Source organism: Cydia fagiglandana, chromosome 26, assembly GCF_963556715.1.
Source record: "Cydia fagiglandana chromosome 26, ilCydFagi1.1, whole genome shotgun sequence".
In the NCBI taxonomy this organism is placed as follows: Eukaryota; Metazoa; Arthropoda; class Insecta; order Lepidoptera; family Tortricidae; genus Cydia; species Cydia fagiglandana.
This window is the reverse complement of record NC_085957.1, coordinates 1404478-1425709: the sequence shown is the minus strand read 5'-3', so window position 1 is coordinate 1425709 and position 21232 is coordinate 1404478. Positions and strand designations below refer to the sequence as shown.

The 21232-nt window shown below is 38.2% G+C and overlaps 1 protein-coding gene across 1 annotated transcript; it reads right to left on the bottom strand.

The window, feature by feature from the left end:
- Positions 1-162: 162 nt before the first annotated feature.
- Positions 163-20588, bottom strand: LOC134677539 (zinc finger protein 883-like). The gene is made up of 12 exons (XM_063536006.1): positions 20369-20588; positions 19485-19619; positions 17216-17686; positions 11705-11848; positions 10375-10502; positions 8659-8872; positions 3318-3421; positions 2576-2672; positions 1781-1948; positions 1413-1514; positions 1087-1182; positions 163-590 (listed from the first exon to the last, which is right to left on the bottom strand). The coding sequence occupies exons 1-12, from the start codon at positions 20495-20497 to the stop codon at positions 450-452; spliced, it is 1929 nt and encodes a 642-aa protein (XP_063392076.1). The 5' UTR covers positions 20498-20588; the 3' UTR covers positions 163-449.
- Positions 20589-21232: the final 644 nt, after the last annotated feature.

Here is a 21232-nt window from a genome sequence, read left to right as displayed (position 1 = left end):
TAGATACAGAATATTTCACAGATTTGTGATGCTAGTTTCAAAGGATTTCAGACGTTCATTATGAAGGTTTTTTTTTAAATCTTAATCCAAACCAGTACTACACGTATTTAGTGGCTGGACTACGCAGGCTGGTGTCCTTGGTGGCGTGGAGGTGGCTTCCCGGTTTTATTTAACGTTTGTGGCAAGTGAACCTGACTGCGAGGTTTTACTGCAGACATTGCATGTGTATGATTTCTCCACTCTCTGAGCCGTCTGTACTGCATGTGTTTAGTGGCTAATCTACGCGGGCTGGTGCCACCGGCGGCGAGGAGGCGGCTTCAGCTTCGTATATACATATTTAACGTTTCTTTCGGCGAATGAATCCGACTGCGAGGTTTTACTGCAGATCTCACACGTGTATGGTTTCTCTACTTTATGCAGACGTGCATTACATGTATTTAGTGGCTGGACTACGTAGGCTGGTGTCTCCGGCGGCGCGGAGGTGGCTTCAGCTTCATGTGCACGTATTTAACGTGCGTGGCGAGCGAGCCCGACTGCGTGAAGGTTTTACTGCAGATGTGGCAGGCGAATGGTTTCTCACCGGTGTGTACCTGGTAAATTACAAATGGTTAAGCAAACGTTGGTATTATTGTGGTAAAAGTGTTGAAGTCATTTAATTGCTTTGAAAAGTACATTGATTGAGTTAGATATGTAAAGAAAATCTAAGACAATTTAGTGCTTAGAAGAAGAGGCAGAAGGGGAAGTTATTATACTCAGATAAAAAATGTAGGCGCAAATGGTTAATTTCACATAGAAAATTTGAATATCGCGCCTTTTTCTACTGACACAGTGGTGTGTTTGAGTATATTGTATAAAGTAAGTTACTCACCCGGGTATGTTCTTAAACTACGTCCAGGACCCGGGTAAGTCCTTAAGCCACGTTCAAGACCACCGGTGGACGGGCAGCAGCGTCCCTCAAATTCGGTGTACTCGACTGCGATCGCCAACCCGCCTGCCAAGCGTGGCGATTATGGCATTCACCCCCTAAAAAAGGTGGAGGCCTATGTTCAGCAGTGGACGTCTTATGGCTGAGATGAAGTTACTCACCAGCTTATGTTTGTAGATGGAGGACTGGTGCAGGAAAGTCTTGGGGCACACGGAGCACTGCCAACGCCGCACGCCCGTGTGCGACACGGAGTGGCTCTGCGAATCGCGAAACACATGTTACTATCCTACATTAATAGGAAAGGGGATGGCCGCTTCTCAATACAAACGTAGTCCCCATTTTCCTCTCTGGATATTGACATTATGGAAAATATTTTTACATAATTTGATGTCATTAACCATAGCTATGCTCCTGTGTTTGACTTTTTTAGATTTTTGAGTATTGTAATTACAACGAGTAGACCAAAAACCCCTCTTAAAGTACAGACCTGCAGCGCGGCGGGGGTCATGTAGCTCTTGGGGCACGAGGGGCACTTGTAGGGCCGCTCGCCCGTGTGCGTGCGCTGGTGGTACTTCAGCCACGTCGAGCTCTGAAACCAAGCATAATTATTAGCGTGGGCACATAATTTTGCCAACCCTAAATAGCCGAAAGGGATAATGCCATATACTAGAAAGGGACAGCATGATTCGTCCCTGAACCGCTGTCGGGCTTCGGTTTTGTAGGAAGTGTCCTTTCTATACGGTAGTACTATGACTATGTCTCCCCATTGGTGTGGTGGCCAGCATAAATGTAATATTGTTATAATTTTATTTCTGAAATAAAACATTTGTATTTGTATTGTACGAGTGTACTGACCGGATACCCCTTCCCGCACACCTCACAGATCTCTTCGACTCGCTTGATCTGCATTTTCTTCGGGTACATGTGGTACTTGTAGAAGCCGATCTTCTTGGGTTTGATCTTGAGATGCACGCGATCCACGTGCGTGCCCAGCGAGGATTTGGTTGCGAACGATTTGTCGCACTGAAAAAGAAAAAAATGGTTGTCCGTAAAGTCGGTTTACGGACGATAATTTTGCCAGGCGTAGCTCACTCCGCGATTTCGTCGCTTTCCTAGTACATCCGCTCCAAACCAATTTTGGGGTTTGCCATAAGCCGCGCGTGGCGCTGTCGCCACCTAGCGGCCATATCTGTCCTGATCGTAACAGACACGTTTTGTTAGAGAGTGAGTCTTCTGTACCCAGTACTATTATTTATTCTGTGATTTTGCGTGATAACGTCATAAGAAAACATAGAAGAAAAATTGCATACTTTGGCCGTAACGTTACCATGGAGATCTGTCCACAACGTGACACTTTTTCGTGCAAGCTACCGGTGTTCATCGATTTATAAGACGTTATCACGTCAGAAGTACAATAAACCCACTCGGGAAGTAGTTGAAAAGATCGATTCATATCTTTCGCTTGCGGTGATATATATAGCTCATTTCGCTCAGTGGATCTGTGGATTATGTAGTACTAATGTACCTTTTCAGGTACATAATAGAAAAGTTTGTTAATTCACTAAAATTCCCGACTTTTTCGCATTCCTGACATTTGGTAACCCTAGTCGCGCCCCTCGTTACTAGCCCGGCAGCTACAGATATACGTACGTCGTCACATTTGTAGACCGGCTTCACGTGCGCGGTGTCCGCGTGCGCTGCATAATGCTCGTCGGTGAGAAACGTCTCTCCGCATTGAGGACACGCTCTGAAACATTGCTCGCTTTAAAAAATGCTGTTGCTGGATATAATAAGATAAAGATGAAAAAAAACAACGGGTTGCACTCCGGGAGTGCCGGCAGAAGTGAAAACTCAATGACATTGTAACAATTTTTCGATCAGGTCACGTGTCCGTCTTACGTCAAAATATTAATAACAGCGCCATCTAGTGCAAAATGTCTGCAGCACTATGTATAATTGCGGTTAACGCCATCTAGCGTTATTTCGTCGCATTACTTGAAACCCCTAAGCACATTACTGTTAGTACTCGAGTTATATTAGTACCAGTTAGAGGGAAACTCACTAGGTGGCATTTAAATCAGTAAAGAAACACTCAATGACATTGTAACAGTCAACGTCTGTCACAATTGACGTCACGTCTTACGAATCTTACCTGTCGCGAGTTTAACATTTTTTCCCCATCACAAAAAGTGCACAGCGCCGCTAAAGAAGTTTTCACTTCAAAAATAGTTTATTCAAGTAGGCATATTACAATGCGCTTCTGAACGTCAAATAAAGCTACACCGGCTCCAACCCTACACCTCTGCCTCGAGAAGATTTAAAACCCCCCTCAATCGGAGGAGGGTATCCCAATATGGGACCGGCAACAAACTCGGCGGGACACATAGATTACCTTAGTTTGGGGTCGCATCCGTCAGCTGCCGAGTGTCTCACCACGGCGTCGAGGTTCTCAAACTGTACGCTGCACACAGAACACTTCAGCTCTTTGATCGGCATCTGCAATAATGCATAGTTTGGGAACTTTTTAGCCCCGAAAAAAAAGAGAGGTATTGCATTATATGCATTATAGCACCCCAAAAATCAAACTGATTTGAGTACATATATTGATTTAAGTTTTAAACCAACACGATTTTCACTCATAATTTTATAAGTAACACGGGACTTAATCGCGTAAAACTTACGTTTATTTATGGCCTGACGTTTCGAACGTGACGTTACGTTCGTGGTGACAGGCAGACTGGTGTTAGTGATAAAAAAAATATTATTTGTGTACGATTTATTTTACGTAGGTCACTCGATAAGTTTTGAGATACAGAAAAACTATTCAAGATATTAGCACTATTTATATTACATTTTTTCAAAATACTCTCTATCATTCTATATTCAAAGTTCCATTCATCTAAACCAACTTTGAAAACATTTTTGCCAGTCTTGATCCGATAGGGCAGAAATCGCAACTTCATCAGTTTGTTAGAGCAAACGCGGGATCTAACGACAACAGAGCTTCCTCACTCCAAGATATTGATGTAGGATTATATTAACGCTCCCCGAATTGACCGCTAGGATCTTCTCTATGTCCTTGTATGTTATTCGTGGATCTTCTCGCACCAACATTTCAGTAGTCCACACGTTTTCTGCAGTTACTGCTGTTTGCGGGCGACCACTTCGGTGGTGATATTCGAGGCTGGTTTTACCCCTTTTAAATTCGTTGAACCATCTAAAAACTGTTGCCCGTGAAGGAGCAGAATCTCCTAACGCTGACTGCAATCGTTGCAAACACAATTGTTCAGATAAACCAAATTTAAAATCATAAAATATCATAGCACGCAAATGTTCGCGGTTAAGCTCCATCGTTTCAAAGAAAAAACGCGAAAACCGTTTTGGAAAAATGACTGTAACATGTTCATTTTTAGTGTTCCGTACAAAACTTTGTTTACGGAACACTTATGGGATCACTTCGGTCTTGCAAATCAGTTAAATACGTTTTTCTCAGAGACCGTTTGACATAGATACCTAAAATTTGGAACAGTTATAGCAATTACCACCACTCATATTGTAAATAAGTCAAAACTGCTTATTTCTTATTAAAGGGGGAAATTTAGGGGGTTGAGAGGGGTAGGCTGAAACTTTTTTCATTTGTAAGAATCGTGTGGGGTACCATTAGAAAGCTTGCAAAAAATTGAGTCGATGGACTGATTTTGACTTCATTTTAGACTGCAATAGTTTCGTCAAAAAATGCATTTAAAGTTGCAAGTTTTCATACAAAAATTTTCACCTCTGTCCTGGCGATTTTCGCGAAAACTATAGCTAACAGGCAGCTGACCAGTCAATACCCAACTTAAAGAAGCATGGAGACGGCGGGAAAATTATCAGCTTAACTTTATCTTTATTAGTTTTTCAACTGCAGCTTGACCTTTGGTTGCTTAGGGCTAGCTAACTGATGCTTACACTGGTCAATTCATATTAGGCGAGAAACATCCTTAGTTAAAACTTTGGCATTGAAATTTATGACTTATGTCTTTGACACAAAGTTATAATTCTGCTTGCTTATTTTTGTGGGATATTTAATTTTATCTCAATAGCCTACTATAAGTATGCGAGAGATCTACAAAATCCGACCTTATTATATTGCAAATAAGTTTCAATTTCGAACGGGCTTTCCAACCAATGGACTAGGCAATTTAAAAAATCTGAAAAATTCAAATTAAGAATTCCGTCCTTGACTGTCGTTGTGTTTTTTTTTTCACAATAGGACACATAGAGTTAGTAAGGCGTATAGAGATAATAAAGTCATTTAATATTTATGAACAGCTTTGGCCTCATGTATAGATTTTATTGAGAGTATCTGATGCGTCGAAACAATATACACAATATTCCTTTTCATTAAGTACCATTTTCATTTCTGTATTAATTGTATAATTATAATATCTATTAATTATATTCAGTACTTATGTATATTTTTGAACGGATCGGTGAGCAACAAGATTCAGGGCTATAACCGCGAAAATAGAAGTTCGCAAATTGCGAGCATTTTTCTCTGTCACTCTAATTACGCCTTCATTGGAGTAAAAGAGAAAGATCCCCGCAAATTGCGAATTTCGGTTTTCGCGGTAGCCCCTCAGTCCTGTTACGAGAAAATAATTTTGGAAGACATTAATAGTATATGACAGTTAAATATCACAGTTTTTAGAAACAAAGGTAAAATTGACGAAATATTTAAAGTAAGCCGATCTTGTTTTTTAGCAGTTCTAAATAATATTAAAGTCTATATATATGGCATAGAACTAGAAACAAATCAAATAAAAAAAAATAATGAGTTCTAAATTCAAATTGAAGGAGTATACATTTAAGGTATTATAGGCCAAGCGCGCACCACGATTTTAATTTTTGTGACACGATTATAGAATCGCGCTGTAATATATCGCAGAAAATTCACTGCGCGCACTGCGATGAAAAAGTCGACGATTTGTTCATTCTCAACATGCATTTCGTACCAGTCGCTTGTCATGAAACAATATGCAATCGCTGTATGACTTTGAGTATTTATACCACAAAGGTGATCTTCTATTTCTATAATTAAACGGTCAACATCTTGCGTCTCATCTTGTGACTCCATTGGAGAAGCAGGTTCCGATATGTTGATGCTTGGAGAGCGAAATGCCGACTGAGGTCCGGGGTGCGATTTTATTATCGCAGTGCGCGCGGGGCCATACAACTCCGTATGCTGCAATTCACTTTGCGACAATCGCGTCGCGAGCAGTCGCGGAAAAATATGACAAATGACAATTTTAAAATCGCTGCGATTTTTTTGTCGCATATGCGCGCACTGCCATGTAAACACATACGTTACATTTCTGCGACTAAATTATCGCGCGACAAAAAGTCGTGGTGCGCACTTCGCCTAACTTATAAACACATACGTTGCATTTCTGCGACAAAATTATCGCAGGACAAAAAATCGTGGTGCGCGCTTGGCCTTACTCTAAATTATTATAATACATCAAGCATTCGCGAGATGCTCGACTTCGGTATTCAAACACAAAGCAATAGTGCAAGAATCTAACTAAATGCAACGGCCGAAGGAGCGATTCGAAGATCCGAAGCGTCCGGCAGACGCGCGCCTCCCGTAACTTTTCCAAGTATTTTTAAGTACAAGTGTCTAAGTCGCAAGATCCAAAGGCTGAAGTCGCATTGGGCCGAAAGCCCGAAGCATCCAGGAGGTCAGTTCTAAACACAGGTAATTAATACAAGTGTCTAAATGCGAAGGCCGGAGGCCGAGCTCCGCGTAGGGCCGAAGGCCCGAGAAGCCTGCAAGATGTCAGTGGTTAAACACAGAACTGACAGCCTCGACGCTTCGGGCCTTCGGCCCTACGCGGAGCTCGGCCTTCGGCCTTCGCATTTAGATACTTATATGTACTATTGTTCTGTGTTTAAGTACTAACATCCTGGACGCTTCGGGCCTTCGGCTCTATGCGGAGCTCGGCCTTCGGCTTTCGCATTTAGACACTTGTACTATTGTTCTGTGTTAAAGCACTGACATCCTGGACGCTTCGGGCCTTCGGGCTACGCGGAGGTCGGCCTTTGGCCTTCACATTTAGACACTTGTACAGCTTGTACTATTGCTTTGTGCTAAAGTAATGACATTTTGCTAAAGCTCGGCCTTCGGCCTTCGCACTTAAGACACTTTGTACTATTGTTGTGTGTGTAGTTGAATACGGTATCCTAAAAACAGGCAAACAACCTCTGTAAAATGTAACGATGCGAGCGGTACGGCTACCATCAGTTTGGCATTGACATAAACGCTACCGTGGGCGTGAACGTAATTTACTTTCTATGCATCTCGCTCGTACTGACATATTAGTGCGAAAGAGATATACCTATAGGAAGTAAATTACGTTTACGATATCGTTTATGTCAATGCCAAACTGATGGTAGCCGTACGGAACACTAAATGCCTCGAGCTATCTCGGGCTTGGCCAAATTATTTAAATTGGAGCGAATCGCAACTTGTGTTCTATTTTTAAATAAATTTGCCTTTTAAAAACATATAATTCAGGTGCGTTCCATTTTCGAATTTCGAGCATCTCAAAACTTATCGAGTGACCTACGTAAAGGGAAAATGTTAATTATCTCCTTATTTAGGGTTCAACTTACTAAATAGATGGCACTTTTCAAAATTTGGTTGGATTTTAATGTTTAGTTTTTACTGTTGTAGATATAGATCTTATGTGTAAGGTTTTGCATTTATATATTTTATTTAAGGTGCAGGGAGGCAATTTTAACTGCGGATAAATTTCAACTAATCGAAATATCTTCCCTGTTTAATTTTGCCTTTTATCAAATCACATTTTTTTTTTCGGATATTTTGCGTATTAAGTTATCCAAATAACGGGTACAAATAAGAAATCCCTATCACCGTTATGAACCCTGGCAGGGTTGACACACTCTTTATTTCATTTACGCGAGCGGAGCTGCGGGCCCGACTAGTCTTAAATAATTACGAAAGTAACTATCCGTCAAAACCCGTTCCTTATCCCTCCCTGTTTTACATTATTAACTAGTCTCACTCAACACATCTTGTTCGCTATCTGGACATATATAGCACTCTATGAAGATATTTCGATTAGTTGAAATTTCCCCGCAGTCGAAATTTAGTTTTGTTTTGTAAGCTGTACTAACCTTCCTATCCGATAAAGGAAATGTAGAGGCGGCACACTTCGGTTTACTTCGCCTACTTTTATAGTTTGATGTCACACGGTCCTGTACTGTGGGGTTCTGCTGCCGATATATGTAGAAACTATATTTATGCTGCAAAAACAAGCAATAAGAGCAATATATAATTGTACTAACCTTCTTATGTGCCATAGTCTTATGTTGCTGCAGCCCTCGCTTCCCGATAAAGGTCTCTCCACACACATCGCACGTGCCCCCCGACGCGTTCTCTAAAGGGTGCTGCACACGTATGTGCGTATTAAAGATCGTCTTCTTTGCAATGGGGATCCCATGTAACTACACTAGCTAGTAGGTTGAGCTCAGCTGCTTTTGCAGTCAGAAAAATGAGACAGTTAACTCATGTAGTTGGTTTACTTCGCCTACTTTAATAGTTGGTTTACTTCGCCTACTTTAATAGTTTGATGTCATACGGTCTTGTACTGTGGGGTTCTGCTGCCTATATATAAACTATATTTATGCTGCAAAAGCGAGCAATAAGGGCAACATATAATTGTACTAACCTTCCTATGCGCCATAGTCTTATGTTGCTGCAGCCCCCGCTTCCCGATAAAGGTCTCTCCACACACGTCACACGTGCCCCCCGACGCGTTCTCTAAAGGGTGTTGCACACGGATGTGCGTGTTGAAGGTTGTTTTCTTCTTGAAGGTGAGGCCGCAGTATTTGCACTCGAACGTTTTGCCCGAGTGGAAGTCTGAGTGCATCATGGCCATGCCTCTGTGAATAAATAAAATTTAACCATTAAGCGTTAAATATTTAATTTTATGATGTATGAATTTAATATAATAATAAACTTTACCTTGTCAATGCCTTTCGGAGCCTTACGCTCCAGAGGTATAAGCTCCGAATAATCAAAGTACCTAATTGTAATAAGTGGTAAACGGTGTTGGTCGCACATACTGTATATAGGTTTGAAAATACTTTATATTTAAGCCTTTCTTGTATAGTTCGTTTTTTTTAGCATTAGAAATAAGGTAAACAATCTTGATGTGTCTATTAATTGAAAACACACATTTTAAAAATAAGTTTCGGCAAATATGTAACAATTATGAATGTAATACGATTATTTTAATTCTTCTGCATTCAATAGTAATAGTTACTGATTTTTATAAAGCGTTTTTCGATTAAAAGACATGTCAAGATCGCTTACCTTCTTGCAAGTTCTTTCTAATGCTAAAAAAACGAACTATAGTGACTGTTTGTTTACCTAAATAAATTAAACAAAGAAAAGAAAATATACCTATTTCTTCTACAGACGGCCGCACTGGCCTAGTAAGTGACCCTGCCTGTGAAGCCGATGGTCCTGGGTTTAAATCCCGGTAAGGGCATTTGAAGAGTACAGATATTTGTTCCTGAGTCATGGATGTTTCTTATTTATTTAAATATTTGTATATTACGTATATCGTTGTCTGGTACCCACAACACAAGCCTTCTTGAGCTTACCGGGGGACTTAATCAACAGGGGGTATTACTGCAATGTTCTGCCGCTAGAGTGCAGCACTAAGGTAGCTAGTAAACCATAGAGTAACTTATACATACTGTGCCTTAAACTGTTTTTTGACAAGTTTTCACAGACAATAAAATATGACATTGATGTATCAAGGCGGTTTGTTGACAAGGGCCTACCGAGAAACGCGAAAATCTAAATTTAGTTATCTGCCTGTTTATCGCTCGAATATACAAGAGTGATAGAGAGGTTAGATAACGAAATTTCGATTTTCTTATTTCGCGGTAGACCCCCAGATTATAATGGATTGGGGGTCCCTTTGTTTCCCATAAAGTTTTAAGTCATAATGTATTGTTTGTCATATTATCGTTAGTCATAAAACTGAAACAGTTAATTTTTCAGGATTTTCCTAAGGTTATTCTATAGATAGGTTAGGTTAGGTTTGTTTTATGGCAATCATGAAAAGTTGTGTTTCTGAGAAAAACCAATTATGACTTAAAACTATTTGGGAAACAATAGAGACCCAATGGATTGTGATAGTGGTGCCCCCTACGCAGAGTTTCGCGTAATATTCCCTATTTGTGTATGTCCCTATAATATTTATTTATTTATTTTTCTTAGCGTTTGTAACGGAAAAGAACGAACGATAAACATTTGGAAACTTTGGGACACTTATATCTATTAAAGTCGAAAGAGCTGATTAATTGAAAAATAACATAAAAAATTCAATATATGAATAAAATTGAGGAAAAAAGGATTTTTTACCACTCACCGATGTCTGGTAACGAGTGGGCAGAGCTTGCAAATAAACTTGAGTGTGTGTGTCTCCATGTGGCGGCGCAGGCGCGTCGGGTGCTTGAAGCGCGCGAAGCAGAGGTGACACTCGTTGGAGCCCATTATCTACAATATTATGAAAATGGGGCAAGTTAGGTCAGGCGTGGCTCACTCCGCGATTTCGCCGCTTTGCTACAAGTAGCTAAAAGTGCATCCGTTCGGCCCCAATTTTGGGGTTTGCCATAAGCCGCGCGTGGCGCTGTCGCCACCTATACTTCGTTTTTTTTAGCATTAGAAATTAGGTAAACAATCTTGATGTATCTTTTAATTGAAAAACATATTTTAAAAATAAGTTACAGCAAATATGTAACAATGATGAGTCTAATACGATCTTTTATATTCCTCTGCTTTCATAAGTAATAGTTAATGATTTTTAAAAAACGTTTTTCAATTAAAAGACATGCCAAGATCGCTTACCTTCTCTCAAGTTCTTTCTAATGCTAAAAAAAGCGAACTATAGCGGCCATATCTGTGCTGATTGTAACAGACGCGTTTTGTTAGGGAGTGAGTCTTCTGTACCTAGTACTATTATTTATTCTGTGGTTATGTACAGAAATCCACGCTAGACCCGTTAGGCCCACTTGCACCATTCCACTAACCCGGGGTTAACCGGTTAAACCTGGAGTGACCATGGTTACCAGTACAATTTGACACTGGGGTAACGGTTTAACTGTTTAACCCCGGGTTATTGGGATGGTGCAAGTGGGCCTTAATGACATTAATTATGTGGGTAAATCAACTTTTTCTTGTCACTAGCAGCCATGGTTACGGTCTCCTGGGTCACTCTTAAAATACTGGTTATTTCGTATTTAAATGAACCAAACTTGAATTATTTGGTAGTTATAAGGCCTTTCCATAATGGGACATCTACTAAGCACGTTTGTAGAACATGGTACAGCAGCTCTTCTAAGAAACTATGCTACTGTTGTCTCCTGGCTGATGGAACGAAATAACGACAAGAAATAGTTGATCGACCCATGTGTACAAAACGCGAGAGTTTAGTGTTATAAAACATACAAACCATAAAATAATATAACAACAACTATGTAAAGTTATAAATGTAAGTCATTTTTTGTATGACTTTGAGGGTGTCCGCTGGGTGGCGCGGTTTTACGGAGCGGGTTAATGAAATTTTACCTACACCCGTGTCGAGTTTTATTTTATTTTTTCATTTTTAATATATTTAGAGTATACTTAATTTTAATAATAAATGTATAGTTATTGTCACCAAATTTCCTAAAAGTGTCTATTAATTTTGATAATCTCACCGGATCATGCACTTTCTGGTGGTTTTCGAACGTGGCCTCGGAGAGGAATCCCTTGTAGCACTTCTCGCAGCGCAGCAGCGCGCGCGCGTAGTTGGCCGACTGCTTGCGCGCCTCCATGTCTTTTAGTTGCTCTTCTTCGCTTACCTAAAACACAGGGAATCCTAATTCGGGCACATGTAAACTATCACTATTTTTAGGGTTCCGTACCCAAAGGGTAAAACGGAACCCTATTACTAAAACTCCGCTGTCCGTCCGTCCATCTGTCTGTCACCAGGCTGTATCTCACGAACCGTGATAGACAGTTGAAATTTTCACAGATGATGTATTCTGTTGCCACTATAACAACAAATACTAAAAAGTACGGAACCCTCGGTGGCCGAGTCCGACTCGCACTTGTCCGGTTTTTAAGTCTTTGTTTTATATAAATGTAACCATTTAATACGTGTTTTTTGAATAAATTATGTTTATTTTTGTTTTTTTTTTTACTTATGAGGAAGTGTTGGCTTTATAATATTAAAAAAATGACGGAAGAAACGGGAAAAAGTTTAGACACTTTTATATCTCGTATGAAAACCATGGGATAAATTTGGAACGTTAGTAAATAATATGTAAAAATTGTAATTAATTATTTTTTATGTAAAAAGCGGTGGTGGCCGAGTGGATATGACCTCCGACTTTCAATCCGGAGGTCGCGGGTGCAAATCATGTACGAAATATATTTTGATATTTATCACTAGCTTTTCGGTGAAGGAAAACATCGCGAGGAAACCTGCATACATCTGCGAAGAAATTCAAAGGTGTATGTGAAGTTCCCAATCCACATAGGACTAGCGTGGGGACTATAGGCCAAGCCCTCTCGCGCATGAGAGGAGGCCTGTGCTCAGCAGTGGGACGTATATTGTCAGCTCTTACCTTCTCTCTTTTTTTATTTATTTATTACTATTATTAATACAAGAAATAACCTTATGATCTAATTCAGTTCCCTGCAAAACTGTTTACACAGTTTGTCTGCAGGTGCGAGTCTCTGATATAATTACTTACATACGTAATCAATGTAAAATATTATAAAAACTAACATCATACACTTAACTAATATAATCAGATATACCTTACTTTACTTGGGTGACATTTGCAGGCACAGGCATGCAATTGTCACCCAAGCATTTTCAATAGGTGCTGCTTTACTGCTGTTTTAAATCTAGTTTTATTGGGCTCGAGCCTGATATTTTCTGGAAGACTGTTTAAGAAATATGGCAACCTTTTTTTTAGAGTTCGGTCTCCGTAATAATTGGTGACGCGGGGTATTTCATATTTTTGCACAGCCACTGATCTTGTATTATGTTTATGTTCTACTCGTGTCGAGATTTGCTCTTTATTGCTGTGGTTGTTAATTGCTAAGAGGTATTTGTGTTTTAAACTGACCGGGAGTATTTTACAAATTTTAAATAGTTTATTATAATTACCTTTACAACTGTTTCTAGTTTTTTTATTGACGAGTAACTTTAAGAATCTAATTTGTAGCGCTTCTACTTTATCTATATACGATTTAAAAGTGAGACCATAGCAATCAAGGGCATAGCTTAACACGGAATCAACTATTGCAAAATATAAGCACTTTAATACATTAATTGGTACTTTAAAGCTAAGGTGGTAAAATCTTCCTAATAAAATTCTAAGTTTGCTACAGATATAATTTATATGTTGTTGCCAAGAAAATGCGGAATCTACTTTAACACCTAGATATGTAACACAATCAACTTTTTCTATTGGTTTACAATGGCAATCGTGTAAGTTATTATGAAGACAAGTAAAGCTATGGGTATACATAGGGAGTGGCATTTCTGTTGGGCTTAGATATGGCGATTGTATAATTAGGAGCTTAGTTTTATCTGAATTCAATATAATGCCATTGTCATGTGACCACTTTACCACTGAGTCTATGTCTTGTTGAACTAGACGACAAGTTTCTATCATATTGGTACCTGCGCGTAGGGTGCATAGGTCGTCAGCAAACATATGTGCGGAACAGTTTCGCAGAACTCCACATAAGCTATTTACATGCATTAAGTAACACACGGGGCCACATACGGAACCCTGTGGTACTCCACAATGTACTAGTGTCTCATCACTTAGGTCGTCTCCAATCTTCACTCGGTATGAACGTGATGTGAGATAGTCGCGAAACCATTTGTTTAGCGGCTGCCCCACACCACATTCAGCCATTCCATTTAAAAGGGTGTTTGTATCTAAAGTGTCGAATGCTTTCTTAAAATCATAGAATATTGCTACAACAAATTTTTTATCGTCTAAGTAAGTATTAATTTCATCAGTGAATTTGGACAAAAGAGTGGCAGTACTTCTACTTTTCTGAAACCCATGTTGACAATCATTTAATATACTGTTTTTTTGAAGAAAGGAGCTTGTTTGATTGATTATACATTTTTCAACTATTTTATCTATACTGGAGAGAATGGATATTGGTCGATAGTTTGAGTATACTTTACGGTCACCCTTTTTATGGATTGGACGTACTAGAGATTCTTTTAACTTATTAGGGTATTTATGTTGAGTAACTGATAGATTAATTAATTTGGCTATGACTGGACATACTTTATCTACGATTAGCTTCAGGTCAGACATGCGTACAAGATCGCTTCCCGGCGCTTTATTTTTATCTATTAGATTAATTACACGTTTAACGTCTTTGCTATGCACGGGTTGCCATCTCATACACACGTCCGTCTTGTTTACATATTTGTTTCTGTCTAACCATATATCGTTACATGTATGCTTAATTTGCTCTATCTCGTTTGTAAAGGTAAATGCAAACTTATTACAAATGTCTCTAATTGTGTTACCTTGGTCTACCATATTACTAAGGACGGAGCTATCTAATGAGATTTTATTATTTCCTAATAAACTGTTTATTTTCTCCCATACTTTCTTAATATTTTTATTACAATCTAATATACTTTGTTTATCGTATTCATTTTTACACTTCTTAGTTGCTTTATTACACTTATTTCTATATTTAGTATAATCAAGTCTTTTCAACATATTCTTTGGATCATTACACCAAACTACGAACAATCTATCCCGTTTTGAGATCATTTTTTTCAAGTTATCATTAATCCAGTTCTTATTATCTCTAATATTATTTAAGTCTTTGGTCGGTTGTATTTTATAACATGAATCATAAATATTTTTAAACATAACAGTAAAGCTTTCATATAATTTAATTGGACATTGTATATTTAACAAGTCTTCAAAATTAGTTTCTAATAACTTTTCTCTTACGAGACTATTATCGAGTACGCGCCTAGTAACAGCGGGCGCTGGCGCACGCGTCGCCGTGCCGCCCGGCTCACGCCGATTCCGGGAAGTCGCGGCGCACGTGTTCCCGCGTCCACTGGTTACTAGTCGCTGTTTCCATTGTATCACAACTGAAGTAAAGTAGTGGTCAGAAATCTTGTGTGTAATGACGGCTGAGTCTATGATAGATATAGGTGCTCTAACGTATATATGATCTATGCATGATTCTACAATTTTTCCCATAACAATTTCTCTTCGTGTGACATCCTTAATACATTTTACAAATCCATGTTCCGATAAGATGTTTTCATACTCTATGTCTCTACTTTCATGACAATTTAACAAATTAATATTAATATCTCCACAGATTACGACCTTAGAGGTTCTAGGTATACTTTTTAGTAGGTTACGAAACTCAGTTAAGAATTCTAATACTCTATCATGTTTATTGAAGCGTGGTGGTCTGTATATGGATATCACATAAATATGATCGTTATTATTATTGATGGAAATGGAAACACACTCTGCTGTCCGCATTATACTCGCAGTGGCCAGCGCACCCGTCTCACTCGCACGCGCCGCAAGTCGCTCTTGCGAGTAAACGAGCACGCCTCCCCCGCTGCGTCCCTCACGAGTATAGGCGTCAACTTTGAAGCCTTTAATAGTAAACAAAGGCAATAATGAGAAATTTATATTGGCTTCGGTAATAACAAGGATGTCTATATGTTTCAAATGTTGATAAAGGGTTGTAAGAAGTTCGTCAAAGTGTTTTTTTATGGAACAGATGTTAACATGCAATATAAATAAGTCTTTTGAATTGTAATTAATGTCCCAGTTTGATAAGCTATCAATACAAGCATACTTAACAGGTTCACTTAAAATAGTGTCTAAGTTATCTAAGTCTGTGAATTTGAATAAGAGAGTAATCACATAAACAGTAGTTAATAATAATTGCTGCAACACTAGGTAGATAATTAGTTTTTAAGGTCGTCTATGTCGCTATCTCCACATATACGTATGGTTTTATCGCCGTCACTTTTTTTAACCAATATTTTCCCGTTCGAAACCCAGATATATTTGTAGGTTTCACGCAGATGTTTTTTGGTGTTCCAGAGTAGAGCTCTAGCAGAATGGGTCAGGTCTTCGTTGATATATAGTTTGTTTACAGCGGGTCCATTAGTGACGACGTTGCTTGTTATCTCTGTCACCTTACGTCGCTGGGCAAGCCAAGTGTCCCGCGACGCCGCGCCGCTGCCGCTGACCTTGAATCCAACAAGGATTGGCGCAGGTTTACGATCAGCTCGTGGTTGACGAGCTCGCTTCGCCCATTCGATGTCTGCAGTGTTTACATTTAGTGCTTGGCCCACTTTTGACACGATGTCTTTCACATTTTCGTTAGGAAGCTGCTCAACGCCGACTATTTCAATATTATTATTACGCGCAGTCTGTTCAAGGTCATTCACTTTTTGGTCGAGAGCGGCATTGCACTTTTCCAGGTAAACGCATCTGTTAGTTACCGCGGTGACTGTCTTCTCCAGTTTGTTTATTTTTTGTTTCGACTGCTCGTGCTCTTGAATAAGTGTGTCGTATTTATCAGATAGTACGCTTAAGGCTTGGTTGATGGAACTTAATTCCTTTAGAAGTCCGGGAATAGCACCTACTTTCTTTTGTATGTCTTTTAGGATCTTTGAGTGACCGGCAACATCTTCTTGATCCTCGTCGTCCGAGTCCATCTCACAGTTATGACAATAAATTCTGTTTTTACCGCATCTCATGTCCGCCGCCAGGCCTTTGACGCACTTTCTATGAAATGTTCCTCGACATGGTCCCTGGCACACGAAGTGTGGTCCTTTTTTAGAGAGCACCATTTCACATTGCTGACACTCCATTTCACTAACTACTTATGGTTAAGTTTATTTTGATAAGAAGCAAAGTTGCCGCGCGTGCGCGATGTTATGTGCGATGACGTTCCGTGACGCGTGCGCAACGCTCGGCGCTCTGAGCGAGACTGATCTTATTCTCACAACATTCAAGATAGCCATGTATTTAAGTTTTAATCTTATTTAGGGACCCAGTCGTAAAATAGATACAAAATATTATTATCATTGTCTGTATCAGATAACATTAGCAGAACAACCAAGACCCATCGATAATGTGTTAACATTTTGTTAAGACACAAAAATAATATTATCAACTCACCTTAACTATACTGATATTATAATTATTCTCAAACTTAATATAATCCTCTTCACAACTAAAAAACCTTTTGAATCCCTTCTTCTTTCTCTTATAAGCTTTCTCTGTCTTGTCCTCTACTTTCTCTTTCGATTTCACTTTTTTAACAGTTATGTTAGGAACTTTTTTGACATTTCTACTCTTTTTAACTTCTTTGACTACTTTTCGTTTTCTTAATACTTTCTTGGGCGGTTCCTTATCTTCAAATATTCTTTTTTCAATTTGTTTTAATGGCAAATCATCATCATCATCTATAGATTCAGCATCATTGTATACATCATCTGCTATACTTGGATCATTTTCAATAAAATCTATGTATTCTTTATGGTTTTCGTCATGTGTGATTTCTATTGGTTGATCTAGATTGTCTATGGTTAGATGCAGTGACAGCTGGTTGGATATTCTGTCTATGGTGCGTATGAAGTCTGTTGTTAACTGTAAAAAAGAAGTTATAGTAGACATTAAAGTGAATATTAATAACAAATAAATTTAAAACTACATAAATCTATTCTAAACATTGTTATCACAACTTGTAGATTCGGGCCAAGCTAACTTTGCAAGCCATTTGGAATCTCAAAGTGTGGAATGGCAAATCTATGAAAATATTATGTTTATAATTACATTCCCTCACTTTCTTTTATCGAATTTGGTGTAGAGTAGGGTAAAGGTAAAGTTTCGGTGTAACTAAATATGTAATTGTATATTCCACCTGCAATGTAACCTGATTCTTACATACAATAAAGAACTTGAACTTGAACTTGCTATATTTATATATGTATAATAAATATATTTTTATATAAAAAATTAGTTTGCGGTGAAATGACAAAACACGTCCCCATTCTTTATTCATGTTCTCCAACATACAACGAAACCAGTAAATAATTCTAAATTTTTTAGAAAAAAGTTTTTCATACAAATTAGAAGGTTTGGTCAATTTTCAGTACTTTGAAGGCCATTTTCTCCTAACAGGTTGAGTTTGGGCAGCTAAAAAAAATACGTGTCCGTTATTTTAGACTACTCTATAACATATATCAAAATAAATCAAATCGGAGTCGGACAGTTGGGTACCCTTCCTTGTGAGTCTGTATGGTGAGAACCGGGAACTCCCGGTTCCGGTACTGTATTTATATAGAAAACTAGTACCGGGAGCACACACTGGTGCAGAATTAGCTTTGACCTTGCTTAGACAGATAGATAGATAGATAGATAAAATCTTTATTCAACCACAACTTACATGCTTTTTGACACAATAAATAATAACAAGAGACAAAAAGAAAGTTGACAAGAGACAAAAAAAAGAAAAAGGCAACATACAATTTTACACTACAATAGCAGTAATAGCAATTTATTTACATATTTGACATATTTTAAGTAGAGGATCATGTGTTGTGGTAAAGAATAGGCGCTGACTCAGCATAAATACTGCGGAGACCGCAGCGCTGATCTTCCGTCAGGACCTTAAATAAACCTACAGTTATGAACAACCAGTGCAGCGCTGGTCGATGTATGTATGAAATATATATAATTAAAATTATATATATATGTATGTATCTATATGTATTTGTACATTTGTAATTTTGGATATTATAAATAATTGAAAAAAATAAAGAATAAAAATAAAAATAGAATATACATAATATGTGTCGAGGAACGGTGTGTGTGTATGTGTGTGAGACAGACTCTACATTCTAATATTTTGAAGTAATTCTTAAATAAAATTTATATAGGCTATATGCATAACATGTCAAAGAGTATTCATTCATATGTGCCATTGGTAGTGATATCATCATTTCGTCCAGCACCATGTCACACTTCATGCATAGTTAAGGTTGGCTGGTAGAGAAAGCCTCAAGGCATTAAGTTTGCTTTTTGTACAGTAAGTTTTTCTATTGTGCAATAAACTCTGAATAAATAAATGATACTTTAGAAATATGTTATAATCTTTATTTATTTTTCTTCTTAAGTTAGGTTAATTATAATATGAATATAAAAGTAAAATATAAAAACACTTACAAAACAATAAAAAAAATTATAAACACATTATAAAAAACCTAACCTAGGGTGCCGCCGGCAGCGGGGCAGGGCCCAAGCTAAATATGTTATTATTATTATTATAGCCTTTTCTTCCATATTTTTAGTTTAGCTGTGTCTTTTTGAACTAGTTGTTTTATTTATTTATATGGATCCCTCTCTGGGTGAAGGCCTCCTCCAGTTTAGAAAATTATACACTTACAAATTGTTGATGTATCAGAAACTGCTTGAGAAGGTCCTGGGCGCGGTGGCAGCGCTCCCGGAGCCCAGAGCTTTTGAGCAGGAGCACCCGACAGACAGAACAAAGGTGCTGAGGCAGGCCGTCCCATGCGGATAACTGGTTAGTATGTGAAAACGCCAATTTTAATTAATTTACTTAATTATTAGGTACTGTATAATTTTAAAGAACTCTAGAAAAAAACATTCTTTATAGGCCAAACAGATTTTTTCCAGGAATCCGAGTTTGCTCCATTTCAGGAGTTGTGGAAAAACATTTGCTTTCTTTCAGTTTTTGCTTATAGTTCTTGCCTGGAGGCCTATTATCAGGTCACCTCAATATAGTTATTCATTGTTATATTGCAATCACAGGGTCTATAATGAATTTTCCTGAATCGTTTCAGTTCTTCCTAATAAATTTCAAGCTGGATTTCAGATAGGGTTAGCCCAAATTAATAAAATTGAAAATGCTTTATTGCCACAAAAAAATACAAATGTGAATGACGTTGTTTACAAGTCTTATGTGTCCAATAAACCGGCCAAGTACGAGTCGGACTCGCGCACCAAGGGTTCCGTACCATTACGCAAAAAATGGGGGAAAATCATGTTTGTTGTATGGGATCCCATTAAAATATTTATTATATTCTGTTTTTAGTATTTGTTGTTATAGCGGCAACAGAAATACATCATCTGTGAATATTTCAACTGCCTAGCTATCACGGTTCATGAGATACAGACTGGTGACAGACAGACGGACCGACAGCGGAGTCTTAGTAATAGGATTCCGTATTTACCCTTTGAGTACGGAACCCTAAAAAGATAGATTAGTATATTTCACACGCATGTCATAATAAGAAACATTATATTTACCGTTATACCCATCACATCGGCAAAAGTTTCATCGAGTTGGTGTTCGTATATTCCAAACAGTTTGGTGTCCGTCGCGAGGCAAATACGACACGCTAACAGATCTGACGATTCTATCTTGATTTCAGTCATTTTGTGAATTAAACGCTACCTCATTTTATTTAAAATCGGTTAATAAACAACATAAAGCACTTTATTTATTTCGAATTATTAGTAAATTTTAATAAGCATAGCATTTCTTTTGACAGCCATGTTCAGACTTTTACAGATGACAGTTACTTAAATGAAACGAACAATTCTTCAATTCTAATCACGAGATTCACCTTAATATAATATGATAAAGTCTATATTTCTCTGACTAGTGAAATAATTTTTTTATCAAGACAACAGATTTGAACAAATTCGCACCTATTGGAACATGGGGCTCATATTAATGTCGCCAGCAACAGTCATAAAATTTCTACCATTACCATTACAATAAAAAAAGCTACTATGGGACTGATAAAATCCGGTCAAGTGCGAGACAATTGGATTTGCGCAAATATTTTATACACAAATTTCATATTTAATATCTCATGCAATCTCGAAGCACTATTTTGACGTTTGACATAACGCAAAGTAGAAAATGAGTATTGGAGTGTTTAGCACACTTTATAGAAAGGGTGCGTTCGCCAAGTTTGTAAAAAAAACTATATTAACAATCTGAGCGGCTACCGCCAAAACCGAAATTCGCAAATTGCGGGGATCTTTCTCTTTTACTCCAATAAAGGCGTAATTAGAGTGACAGAGAAAAATGCCCGCAATTTGCGGTCCTCGATTTTCGCGGTTATAGCTCTGTCAATGTCAAGACTCAACTGTCAATGTCAT